Source organism: Scyliorhinus canicula, chromosome 2 (assembly GCF_902713615.1).
Source record: "Scyliorhinus canicula chromosome 2, sScyCan1.1, whole genome shotgun sequence".
In the NCBI taxonomy this organism is placed as follows: Eukaryota; Metazoa; Chordata; class Chondrichthyes; order Carcharhiniformes; family Scyliorhinidae; genus Scyliorhinus; species Scyliorhinus canicula.
In genome coordinates this window covers 231,642,708-231,656,717 of record NC_052147.1, presented here as the reverse complement: position 1 = coordinate 231,656,717, position 14,010 = coordinate 231,642,708, and the positions used below count along the sequence as shown (strand labels likewise).

Sequence of the window (14,010 nt, the reverse complement as noted above, 5' to 3'; positions counted from 1 at the left end):
TAAGTTTAGTGAACAGAAATTTGAAAAGAAATTCTCCCAACAGAATAGTTTAGATGCTTGAAAAGGAGAAGAGGGGTCTCTAACTGTCTCATTCCAATTTGTGCCACAAGTAATGAATGTTGTATTCCTGCTCCCAATCTACTTTGATGTGAGAAATTTAGTGCTGAATCTTTGGGCTGCACAGTAGCACAGTGATCAGCACTGTTACTTCACAGCACCAGGGATTCGGGTTCAATTTCCGGTTTGGGTCACTGTCTGTGTGGAGTCTGCACGTTCTTCCCGTGTATGCGTGGGTTTCCTCCGGGTGCTCTGGCCTCCTCCCACAAGTCCCAAAAGATGTGCTGTTAGGTCAATTGGACATTCTGAATTCTCCCTCAGTGTACCCAAACAGGCACTGGAGTGTGGCGACTAGGGGACTTTTACAGTAACTTCATTGCAGTGTCAATGTAATCCTACTTGTGAAATTAATAAAGATTATTGTTATTATTATTGAAGTGCAGACAAATTTATCCATGTTGGGCTTTTAACACTTTGAACAGGAGCAAGGAAATTCCAACAGCTATATTGAGTAGATCAATGCTTTTTTGCGTTCTTTACTTCATATTCAGTAATCTAATTCTTCCTAAACCCATCTGTACTTTCCACTTCAGTGGCCTTTTTTGAAAACGTATTCCATTACATTATACTTTGGTTGAAAAGTTCCACTAAATTTCCATTTTTAAATCTTACATCTGAGCTCCTAATTTTAAAGTGTGCCCATAGTGTTTCAACCCCTTTGCCACAGTAAACAAGTTATTTGGACCATTTATCAATTATCACCCGGAGGAAACCCACGCACACACGGGGAGGATGTGCAGACTCCACACAGACAGTGACCCAAGCCGGAATCGAACCTGGGGCCTGGAGCTGTGAAGCAATTGTGCTATCCACAATGCTACCGTGCTGCAATTAACTTTTCTTGTTCCTTTATGTACCTATCAATTGCAATAATAATCTTCCCCTAATTGGATGATCAGAGCTACACAATGCTGTACACTTGACAATTATAGCTACCAGGGAAGATTGGGTTGGTTAGTGTTGTTTTCCTTAGAACAGAGGAGGCTGAGTTGTGACTTGGTTATAAGGTGCACAAGATTATGAAGCAATCTGAGTGGAGTTGACAGGAAAGGCTTGCTTTAGCCAGAGAAGACGTTGATTATCAGGAGGCATCGATTTAAGGTGATTGATAGAAGGATTAGAGGGGATATTAAGAAAAACCTTTCCACCCAGGTGGTGTTAGGTGTCTGGAATTCACTGCCTGGCATGATGATTGAGGCAGAAACCTTCAACCCATTTAAAAGGCACCCGCATCTTCACTTGAAGTGCTGTAACCTGCAAGAGGCAGCAGGGTAGCAGGGGCAGCACGGTAGCATTGTGGATAGCACAATTACTTCACAGCTCCAGGGTCCTAGGTTCAATTCCGGCTTGGTTCACTGTCTGTGCAGAGTCTGCACATCCTCACCGTGTGTGCGTGGGTTTCCTCCGGGTGCTCCGGTTTCCTCCCACAGTCCAAAGATGTGCAGGTTAGGTGGATTGGCTATGATAAATTGCCCTTAGTGTCCAAAATTGCCCTTCGTGTTGGGTGGGGTTACTGGGTTATGGGGATAGGGTGGAGGTGTTGACTTTGGGTAGGGTGCTCTTTCCAAGAGCCAGTGCAGACTCGATGGGCTGAATGGCCTCCTTCTGCACTGTAAATTCTATGATACTATGAAAATTGTCCAGTTGCTGGAAGGTGGGATTAAAATGAGTGGCTAGTTTATTCAGCCAGCGCAGCCGGCTGTGTGAATGGGCTCTTTCTTTCTGTGCCGTAACTTTCCTATGGTTTTTATGGTTTCTACACCGGTGGAGTCTGACCAGTGCTTTAAGTTGAATCAACACAAATTCTTTATATTGCTATGTTGCTCCATCTGTTTCCTTGGTCTTCTTACTGCAAAAGATGGTGAGATATATTTTTCTTCCATGCGGTTATTGGGAAGCTGACCCTCCAATGCTGCCAGTCGGAGACTTTCGGGCCGGGTCTTATTAAAGGGGGCTGCCTAGTTGAATCCAAAAATGGTTTCAGGATACTATCAATGTCATAGAATCTTGATTTTAGTACTATAATGAGGTCTAGACTTGCTTAATGTCACCTATTCTTTTTTTAAATATAAATTTAATATAAATGTTTTTTATTGGATTTTTGTACAAAGTATATTTGCCGTTACGTACACAGGATATGACACATATATACATATATATATATATATATATGTGTGTCGGCATCTGTTTGTGCCGGAGAGACTATTCCGGAGGGCAATCCTCGAATGGGTCTGGTGCCGGTGTTGCCCCTCGCTTCTCCCAGACGGATTTCACAGCTGTTGTCTTCTCGTGCACACTACCACTTTAGCCGCCCTCCCATCTTCCGCCTGTATTCTCCTTTTTCTCTCTTCCAGTGGATGTCAAGTTAGTTAATGTTTCCCTGCCTCCCCCCTCCCCCCTCCAACCTACCTCCCTGGCTCTCTATTGTTCTCTCTCATGATTGGAAGTCTAATTCTTCTGTACAAAGCCAAATTTTTCCTGAAAGCAAATAAAAAATTATAATAATCCACATTCATGCCTAAAATAAGGCAGAAATTGTGCCCTGATAAAAAAGCTCTACTTTTTTTAAAAAAGGACATAATCTATTGCCAAGTGCAATACTATACACATGGGTCGGGATTCTCTGAAATCCCGGGAAAGTGTTGATGCCAGCGTCAAAGCTGGCACGAGCAACTCCGGCGTCAACGGGCCTCCAGGCCCAGGCATTCACCCCTTCCGAGAGGGCTAGGACGGTGGCAGAGTGGTGTCCGCTGCTCCGGCGCTCGAAAGCTGGCGCGCCATGGCCGGCGTGGGTTTGCGCATGCGCGCCACGGCTGGTGCGGGTCCGCACATGCGCGTGTGTTACCGTCTCCGCGGCAATATGGCGGAGCCCTACAGGGGCCTGGCGCGGAGGAACATAGACCCCCACCGGAATTAGCCCGCCCACTGATTGGTAGGCCCCGATCGCGGCCTGGCCCCCGTGGAGGCCGCCTCCTGGAGTCGGATCCCCCGCAACACCCCCCCCTCCCCCCTCCGCCCCAGGACAGCCCCCGCAGCCAGAACTCTGAGGTCCCGTTGGATAGGACCATACGTAACCCACGCTGGCGGGACTTGGCCGAACTCGGCGGGCACTCGGCCAGTTGAGGCGCGAAGAATCGCTGGGGGGGGGTGGCGCTTTAAATGGCCCCTGACTGGCGCGGCGGTGACCCTGCGGGTGTGTTTGGCGGAGCTGCGTGGCCTAATTCCCGCGATTCTCCAACACGGCACGGGATCGGAGATTGCCGGCTATGCTAGAAGGTAAATGATTCAAATACAACCTATATTGGCTGGAAATCATTTTAATTGTTTAGTGTTGTGCTGAGATAAATTAGTTTCTACAGCTGAAATGAACAGAATAAAAAGAAAATTATGGGCTAGATTTCCGTTCCTGAGACTAAGTATTGACACTAATGCATAATTCGTGGACTCTTACAACAGAAAAACTGGCGCCATACCTGGACCGATTCTGCTACTATTAAGGGGCTAGGACTGGTGCCGCGTGGAACACAATCGATTCCAATAAAAAAACGATGCAGGATTCGCTGGATCCGTAATTGACACTCAGGAGGCTGACAAGCTACAGCCACTCATGAATATTACACTCCCCACACACACTTATCCCAGCCAAAATGATGGCACTGATTGTGCTGGAGCACGTCCATACAGCTGAAGGGTTGGTTGGGGTCCCCTGGGGGCACAACTTTATGACCTCGTTTACAACTAAGTTTACAACTTAGTTTTGAACTAGGTTCAAAATGGGATGTTAGCAGTGTGCACAGCAGCATAGCTGCCTTGCCTGCTGCCGGCAATGGTCATCCGTGCCCATCCACCCCGACCCCACAGCCCACATCCTGGCCACTCCCCGCTATTCCCCCCAGCAGAACCACCCCTGGCCAGCGGCACAACTGTCAGCAAACTTTGGTGATGTTGGACGCTGTCTCTCTCCCTCAGCAGCTGCCAGGCCTGTTTTGCAATTTCTATAAGCACAAGTGAACCACGCCATCGGTGACTCAGCCATCAGAGGCGGAGAATCACAGAGGCCCCGGAGAATACCAGTCGGGCCTGCTAATGATTTGCAAATGGTGTCTACTGTATGTGCGTTCCGGGACGCATTGACGCTGCTGTCGAGGTGCTGGAGCATTGCGATTTGGCATCAAATCGGCAATTGCCGCGATTCTGGGATTGAAACCGATTCTCCCCCCTTCCCGATTTCGGCGTCAGCTAATGGAGAATCCCGCCCTATATCTTTTGTTTACTTTCCATAGTGTATGGGCTTAACTTGTTAGTAGATTCCAATGTACAACCAACGACGAATTGTGGGTAAACTTTTTAAGAATGTAAAATTCCTTCTTATTTTTAACATGCATTTCTTTCTCTTTTCTCCATGTGTAGCTGCAAAGACATGCTCTAGTCAGCAGTATATTTGCACCAATGGGGAATGTATCCCAAGTGATTACAGGTGTGACCATTTTGATGACTGCACTGACAAAGTCGATGAAAGAGGCTGTCGTAAGTCCACAAATCCTTATACTGCGTTTTCTTCAGCCTTTGCTCCCTTCGCATCTTAGTCACCTTGTTAAGTTGGAGGCAATTGTCCTCAATATGCTTCTCGTTTTGTGAAATTTACAGCAGATACAGTGAAGCGATTGCAGTGACTTGCTTGGTCCTGTTAATGCTACTGATGGCTGTCATTTAGTTGGCCAGTGCTATAGGACAAAATCCACCTGCTGTTCTGTATTTTAAATGTATGTGTATCGTTATTGATGACATTATTTTGTGTGATGTGGAGATGCCGGCGTTGGACTGGGGTGAGCACAGAAAGAAGTCTTACAACATCAGGTTAAAGTCCAACAGATTTGTTTCAAACACTAGCTTTCAGAGCACTGCTCCTTCCTCAGGTGAATGAAGAGGAAGGAGCAGTGCTCTGAAAGCTAATGTTTGAAATAAACCTGTTGGACTTCAATCTGGTGTTGTAGATTTCTTACTATTATTTTGTGTAACATGAGGTGTACATTGCACAGGTACATCAGATTTTAACCACTGAGCTCGTTAGAAGGAATATGATTGGCTTTGGTGATTCAATTTCACGCATAGCTTCAGGTTAAGGTTTCCAAAGCCAAAATAAATAAAAGCAATCATGCATAATGGACTATATATGCCTGGGGTGGGAACATTTCAACTTTATGTAATTATTGCCATTAACAAATATGGTGCAAGTACTGTGTCTGACAAAATTTCCTTTAAAATGAGTGTTTTGATTGCTATGCCATTGCAAAGTTTATCCGTATTGACATCATTGAGAAATAATTCTACATTATTCTGATTTTATAATCATGAGCATACAGAATTGATCTTGCATTAGCCACCTGGGCAAGTTTCTATAATGTATTCTATTCATGATTACACACTGATAAAATGTGTTGCAAAATATTTTATCAACAGAAAGTATCCCTGAGGCTAATAATCTGTACTTCTGTGGAGTTGCTGATTGGCATTAAATGACGTGAATTGAGTAATTTGAAGGTTTCAGATATTAAAGGTTTTGATTGGTTAATGTAGGTGAGGAAGAAAAGTCTGTTTGACAGAAAGGAACAGCTATTTCTTAGATGTTCCTAAGAGTATAGATAATCTTACCTGTCATAATATACATCAGTATATCATGGTGCAGACACACACTGATGGACACACACAGGGATCAATCAACATGTACAAACACCGCAGCCAATCACCAGTTAGAATACACACACTATGAAGGCAGGGGGCACCACGGTTCCCGCTCATTCTGGGTGCTGCCTCTCAGTGTAACAAGAACTCATCCAGCCCAGCACAGACTCACACCACGTGCTGAGAGAATCAACTGGTTCGGACAAGGCTTAGGTCTCTAGTTTAAGTTAGCATCATTTAGACCCACAGTCATCATGTGTTAGTTAGTTAGAAGTAGTTAAGAAAATTGAGTTGAACCTTTATCAGTGTTGGAAGTTTCTGTTCATCTCTCAAGTCTACACTAGCCAACACTTCATTACCCATTTTATGTGGAAGATGAATAAAAGAAAGAATAGCAAATTAAGGCCAGTTTCAGAGCACGGCTCTGGGTATTCCTATCTTGATTATTATCTGATAGGACTTTACAGAAGACATATGAGTGACGGATTAATATGGTACAGTAGTTGCAAATTCCTTTTACGTTTCGATATGTCTAGTTGATCATTGCAAACATGGTCTCAACATGAAATGTCTAATTTTAACAAGTTATTAAATTTTACAATCAAACCTTTTACAGAAAGTATGAAACACAAGACAGTACAGTGGGATAAAATATTCAGCAATTAATTAAAATTGCAGGACCAAACTTAAGAACTCATATTTTATTAAAAAGTAACTATCTATGAATATATACAGTTGTATAAAATGACAAGGATCAAAGTAGTCAAGTTCACTGAAGCTTGAAGAATCAATTTTGAGTTTCCAAGAATGACATAGTACTGTAGAAATATTATGAATAATGCATAAATTAAGACATTTGACACCAGAAAGCAAAACTAGGGATGAAAGAAAGAATGGCAAACTTCAAATGAGAATCTACTTTCCTTAATTCGCATACACCCTGCACAATTACCCCATACATCAGTTCAGAATCACTCTTCCCACGTTAACCATATCAGTTATGAGTCTTTGATGGTATCCCCTACAAAGATGCTTTTTAATCAAAGAAAACTCAATTCTTCCAAACGTTTCCACCTCCAACATAGGTACATTAGGATTGCTCAATCCTAATTGCCTGGAATGGAGAGTAGGTCATACGAGGAAAGGTTGAGGGTGCTAGGCCTTTTCTCATTAGAACGGAGAAGGATGAGGGGCGACTTGATAGAGCAGGGGTGGGCAAACTTTTCCGTGCAAGGGCCACATTCAGAAATTCACAATTTTAAAGGGCCGCATAGTATATTAAGTAAAATAATTACTTCACCTGGTTATGATTCTGGGCGCCTCATATAGAACATAGAACAGTACAGCACAGAACAGGCCCTTCGGCCCTCGACGTTGTGCCGAGCAATGATCACCCTACTCAAGTCAACATATCCACCCTATACCAGTAAGTAACCCAACAGCCCCCCCCCCCATTAACCTTAAAAAAAAATAATTAAAAATTTAAAAAGAAAAAAAAAATTTTTTTTTTAAAAATTTAATGACTTGGTGGGCCACATAAGACCTTTGGCGGGCCGCATGCGGCCCGCGGGACGTAGTTTGCCCACCCCTGTGATAGAGGTTTATAAGATGATTAAGGGAATAGATAGAGTAGACAGTCAGAGACTTTTTCCCCGGGTGGAACACACCATTACAAGGGGACATAAATTTAAGATAAATGGTGGAAGATATAGAGGGGATGTCAGAGGTAGGTTCTTTACCCAGAGAGTAGTGGGGGCATGGAATGCACTGCCTGTGGAAGTAGTTGAGTCGGAAAAGTTAGGGACCTTCAAGCGTCTATTGGATAGGTACATGGATTAGGGTAGAATAATGGAGTGTAGGTTAACTTCTTAAGGGCAGCATGGTAGCATTGTGGTTGGCACAATTGCTTCACAGCTCCAGGGTCCCAAGTTCGATTTCGACTTGGGTCGCTGTCTGTGTGGAGTCTGCACATCCTCCCCGTGACTGCATGGGTTTCCTCCGGGTACTCCGGTTTCCTCCCACAGTCCAAAGATGTGCAGGTTGGGTGGATTGGCCATGAAAAATTGTCCAAAATTCTATGATTAACCTAGGACAAAAGTTCGGCGCAACATCGTGGGCCGAAGGGCCTGTTCTGTGCTGTATTTCTCTATCTTTATCTCTAAAAAGACCAAGGTCGCCATCTATTTTGCCGCCCACCAGCCTGGTTGGTGCATGATATAATGCCAATGGTGTTGCTGATGATCATAGGAATCAATCTCCGACAATTAGCCTAAACGAGGCCCAGACGGGTGGGATTCTCTGCGAACCGGAGGGGCGGGCCACTCCGGCGCTGAGGAGTGGCGTGAACCACTCCAGCGTTGGGCCGCCCCGAAGGTGTGAAATCCTCCGCACCTTCAGGAGCTAGGCCGGTGCCAGAGTGTTTGGCGCCATGCCAGCTGGTGCAGAGCGGCTTGGCAACATGCCAACCGGCGCCGAAGGGCCTCCGCCAGCCGGCACGAGTTGCCACATGCGCGGGAGCGCCAGCGTGTGCTGGCATCATCTCAGCGCACGCGCGGGGGGGTTTCTTCTCCACACCGGCAATGGTGAAAGTTGACAGCGGCCGGTGCGGCCGGAAAGAGTGCCCCCACGGCACAGGCCCGCCTGTGGATCGGTGGGCCCCAATTGCCAGCCTGGCCACCGTGGGGGCACCCTCCGGGGCTAGATCCTCGTTCCCCCCCCCCCTCCCCCCCGAGGACTCTGCAGGCTGCCCGTGGAGCCAGGTCCCGCTGGTAAGGACCTGTTGTTATTTACGCCAGCGGGATCCGCCGAAAACGGGCGGCCGCTCGGAATATCGCGGGCCGGAGAATCGGCGGGGGGGAGGGGGGGAGGGCCGCTGCCAGCAGCTATCGACAGGCGCGCAGCGATTCCCACTCCCGCCAAAACCCCGGCACCAGAGAATTTGGCCGCCAGCGGAATTCATGCCGCCCCACCCGGCGATCCTCCAACTCAATGGGGGGTCGGAGTATCCTGCCCCAGAACACATAAGTGTTTCAGATGTGGAATGCATTGCCTGGAAGTGTGATTGAGGCAGGTTCAATCAAGATATTCAAGAGGCAATAGATGATTACTTGAATAGAAACAATGTGCAGGGGTATGGGGAGAAGGCAGGGGAATGACACTAAGTCATAATGCTCGAAAGGGAAAATGCTGGAAAATCTCAGCAAGTCTGGCAGTATCTGTAGGGAGAGAAAAGAGCTAACGTTTCAAGTCCGATGACTCTTTGTCAAAGCTAACAGACAGAGAAAGTGGGAAATATTTATACTGTGGAGTGAGAATGAAAGATGAGTCATAGCCACAGAAACCCAGGGAAACTGGATGCTAATGTTAGCTTTGACAAAGAGTCATCGGACTCGAAACGTTAGCTCTTTTCTATCCCTACAGATGCTGCCAGACTTGCTGAGATTTTCCAGCATTTTTCCTTTTGTTTCAGATTACGGCATCCGCAGTAATTTTCTTTTATTTAAGTCATAATGCTCGTTTGGAGAGCCAATGTAGAGATGATGGGCCAAATGGCCTTCTGCTCTGTAACAATTCTTTGATTCTGTAGGACTAAGACATAACTGGAGTTACTCCCAAAGATGCTTCTCAGTCATCCTCTCTCAGTGAGTGCCATCACTGTGACATAGCTCCATACACACATACTCTGTCACTATCATTAGAGTTATCCCTTTGGTCTACATCTCTCCCTAAATCTTTATTCCCAAACCATACACATTCTACTACACCTCCCCCCTAAGTCTCTCCTCTTAAAGGAAAAGTCTCAATGACGGTTTCACGAGTCGTCCTGAATGGCTGAGAAGCTTCTTCTGAGGTCAGTTCTTGGGGTTGTCACTCCTGGTTTCCCTCATTGTGGTTCAGTAATGTGATACTCTCTTGAGGCTCAGGATACTCTGTCTATGCTGTTAATAATAATAATCTTCATTAGTGTCTCAAGTAGGCTTACATTAACACTGCAATGAAGTTACTGTGAAAAGCCGCTAGTCGCCGCACTCTGGCGCCTGTTCGGATACACGGAGGGAGAATTTAGAATGTCCAATTCATATTGATTTATATATTAACTATTCACAAAGGTTAAGTTAGACCATGATATAGCTGGAGTTACTCTCTAAGATACTTCTCAGCCATCTTCTGTCAGTGAGTGATATCACTGTAACATTGCTCCTCACCTTATTAACGATCATTATTTAAAAAATTTATACATTTAAGGGGCAATTTTAGCATGGCTGATCCACCTACCCTGCACATCTTTGGGTTGTGGGGGCGAGACCCATGCAGACACGGGGAGAATGTGCAAACTCCACATGAAAATGAAAATGAAAATGAAAATCGCTTATTGTCACGAGTAGGCTTCAATGAAGTTACTGTGAAAAGCCCCTAGTCGCCACATTCCGGCGCCTGTCCGGGGAGGCTGGTACGGGAATCGAACCGTGCTGCTGGCCTGCTTGGTCTGCTTTAAAAGCCAGCGATTTAGCTGAGTGAGCTAAACCAGCCCCTGGACAGTCACCAGAGGCCGGAATCAACCCCAGGTCCTTGGCACCTGAGACAGCAGTGCTAACCACTGCACCACCATGCCACCCTTATTAACTACCATTAGAGTTAACCTTTACTCTACAATAACCAATGAATTTTGCTCCTAACTCTCATTCAAGAGGCTGAATGCCATTTTTCAGGCAAGGTCTGTAATGGACAATCACTTCTAATATCAACTAGCTGAACAGTGGAAAATAAGTTATTGGTGAGGATTTCGAGTGTTACTTCAAGCCATGTTCAGCTTTTATTTTTTATTTGCTACTGGAGATTGACAGAGTACTCTGGATTTGAAGAGGACTTTCAGTGTATATCGTGAGACGTCCTGGGGCACTTTGTCAAGACTTCACAAAGTTCTGTTAACATTTATTTCACAAAATCTCTGCAGACATCGCGCAATGAGAGTGAGTGCTGTGCTATTGCTAGAGATGGGAAGAGTACGCAGTTTGACTACTTTACAGGTTGTTCCATCAGTTTAAAAGTTTGATTTACTCAGCAAGTTTGTTTGCCTTTGCTCCTGTTACCCAGGATAAAGGATCAATAAACAAGAAACTTATTTGTTTATTATGAAACCAGTCCTGATAATGGAAAGACAAAACCAAAACCAACTTTTAAATGTAGTTTTACAGGCATGTTTTTTTTCAGAGCTATAAACTACCAGGTGACTCCCTTTGTATACAGCCCACCTGAATCAACAGGTTTCCAGCTTCTTTAAATCTGCTTAATTACCTTTCCTTGTAAAATATCTCTTTTTCTAGCATTACTCATTTTAGAACTTGTCTCTTAAAACACAACTTCTTCCAGAATATTCCTTGTCATTGAAGATTAATTATTTTCTGCGATTAAAGTGTCCATAGCACTATTGTGCATGATTCGAGGTCATATAATAATCACCCAAAAAAAAAGGACTGACTTGGTCATGGGGACCATTTTACCAACCAAAATAAATTTTACTATGCAAAGTCAGGAAAGTAAAACAATTTACAATATCTATCTTATTCTCTGACATTCAGAATTAAAAATGAGGAACATGTGAATTAATAGACAAACCATGGTTGAACAATAAATTGCAGATCTCACAGCTGAGCAACCTACCCAGACACCAGTATCTGCTGAATCTCTGAGGAGTCTCCCTCATGAGGGAGCTCAAGTCTTTACTTCCTCTGAATTCCCTTGGTCTGGTCTCAGGAATGGGAGGAGGAACTAGACAAAGATGCATTAAATGCTGGTGGAGAGAGGGAGAGGAGAGGAAGGAGGACAACCAGTACAAGGATAGCAAGGATAAGGACTCAAGGAGACCTTTTTTTATTCATGGAATGTGGGTGTCATTACCTGGGCCACTATCTTTTGCCCATCCCTAATTGCCCTTGAAATGACGGTACTTTTAAGAATGAAGCACATTGCTGTGAATCTGGGATTACAGATAGAGCTAACATGACATTCAAAGAGATGCTTATGTGCAGAATCAAAAATTACTTGCAAATCTGATACAGAGTGGGCAACATCACTATGGTCATCCACCATCTGTAGATGATGGGCGGGATTCTCCAGTCCACCAACTGCGTGTTTCTTGGCGGCTCTTCATTTGCTGGTGGCAGGATTCGCTCTTCCCGCTGCTTGTCTTTGGGATTTCACATTGAAGCCACCATAGGCAGCTGGGAAATCCGCAGGCGGGTGTGCACTACCAGCAGGAAAAGAGAATCTCAATGGCTGGAGAATTCTGTCCCATGTATATCAATGGTGGTCAGTTTAGTTTTGGCATGGTGGTGACTTATTGTATTTAGCATTGACACCAGGGGTGGGATTCTCCTTTCCGGGGACTAAGTCCTCACGCCGGCAGAAGAACCGGCGCCAACCCCTCCGGCATCAACAGCCCCTGAAAGTGCAGAATTCTCCGCACTTCCGGGAGCTAGGTGGACGGTGGAGGGGTTGGCACCACTCCAACGGGCGGCGAAGGGACTGTGCGAGTTCACGCAGGCGCCGAAGGGCCAGCGTAATCTCGCGCATGCACGGAACTGTTGGTGTGGTTCCGCGCATGCGCAGACCGGCCGGTGTATTCTGGCGCATGCGCAGGGGGTTATTTTCCCCGTGCCGGGCCATGGCAGAGCCTACAGGAGCCGGCGCAGAAGGAAGGAGTGCCACCATGGCACAGGTCCGCCCGCTGACTGGTGGGTCCCGATCGCGGGCCAGGCCGCGTGGGCCCCCCCTGTGGCCGGTTCACCCCCCCCCCCGATGGCTGCCCCAGCCAACTTTCCTGCCAGGTCCCGCTGTGTCTAACCCACGCCAGCGGGACTGGCCAAAGACGGACAGCCGCTCGGCCCATCGAGGCCAGGAGAATTTCCGTGGGGGGCCGCTGCCAACGGCCTGCCTGTAGCCCGTAGCCATGACATCTATCACTTCCCCCTGATCAGTATGATCATTGCCTTGTCAAGGGGAGTGATCTCATGCAGTCTTGCTTCCCCTCCCCAGTCAGGTCCTGCCAGCACATGTTATTTGCTATCTTAGAAGGAAAAGAGTGCGGATTATGAATGAGTGAATTTGCAGGTGAGTTTGTATGTGTGATGCCTCACTTGTTTTAACAGCTGTGAGATGTGTCTGAGGTGTGAGTAGTGCCTGTGAAAATGCAATGGTGTGGTTTCCATGAATGCTAGAGTATCAGTAGATGATGGATGAAGTGTGTTGTGGTTGTGATGTTGGTTATGGTGTATTTCTTGAATGCTGTGTCAGTGAGATGGGCTCTTGCCTTGACCACTTGTGTCAAATTGTTAAATCTCTTGAGGTGTCGGAACCATGTCCTTGAGCTGGCCCCTGCCTGTGACCTTCTTCATGACCTTCTGTCACATTAGCTGCACTATTTGCCTACGTGGCCTTCTTTTCCCTCCATGGGTTCATTGCATCCGTCCTCCTCTGGATATCCTCACCAGGAACTCCAGTATTGTGTCTGACAACCTTTGACATTTCTTCCTCAGTCCTCGGCTGCCCTGATATGTGGCCATTGTTTGTCACTCAGTGCAGTCCATACCTTCAGTAGAGGTGAAGTGGGAGGAGGAGCTGGGGCCCAAAGGAGATGATAAGGTGTGGAGTGAGGCCCTTCGCAGGGTGAACTCCATGACCTCATGTGGGCAGCACAGTAGCACAAGTGGATAGCACTGTGGCTTCACAGCACCAGGGTCCCAGATTCGATTCCCCGCTGGGTCACTGCCTGTGCGGAATCTGCACGTTCCCCCCCTGTCTGCGTGGGTTTCCTCCGGGTGCTCCGGTTTCCTCCCACAGTCCAAAGACGGGCAGGTTAGGTGGATTGGCCATGACAAGTTCCCCTTAGTGACCAAAAAGGTTAGGAGGGATTGTTGGGTTATGGGGATAGGGTGGAAGTGACTCGATGGGCCGAATGGCCTCCTTCTGCACTGTATGTTCTATGTGCGAGACTGGGCTTGATCCAACTTAAAGTAGTGTTTAGGGTGCATCTAACTAAGGAGAGGATGAGCAGTTTTTTCCCAGAGGTTGATGATAGTTGTGAACGGTATCCCAGCTCCCGGCCATCCACAGACACATGTTCGGCCCTGTCCCAAGCTTGTGAGTTTTTCTCTCCCCTTCTTTAACACCATGTCGGCGATTCTATATATCAAACTGGAGCCCTGTCCTTTG

The 14,010-nt window shown here is 46.3% G+C and overlaps 1 protein-coding gene across 3 annotated transcripts in view; it reads left to right on the top strand.

Annotated features, from left to right (window-relative positions):
* lrp2a (low density lipoprotein receptor-related protein 2a) overlaps positions 1-14,010 on the top strand; it is a 432,071-nt gene that overhangs the window by 98,702 nt on the left and 319,359 nt on the right. For all 3 annotated transcript variants that reach the window (XM_038789773.1, XM_038789772.1, XM_038789771.1), the window contains exon 4: positions 4,528-4,644. In XM_038789773.1, the coding sequence (XP_038645701.1) occupies positions 4,528-4,644 (117 nt within the window). The remainder of the gene's footprint in view (positions 1-4,527; positions 4,645-14,010) is intronic.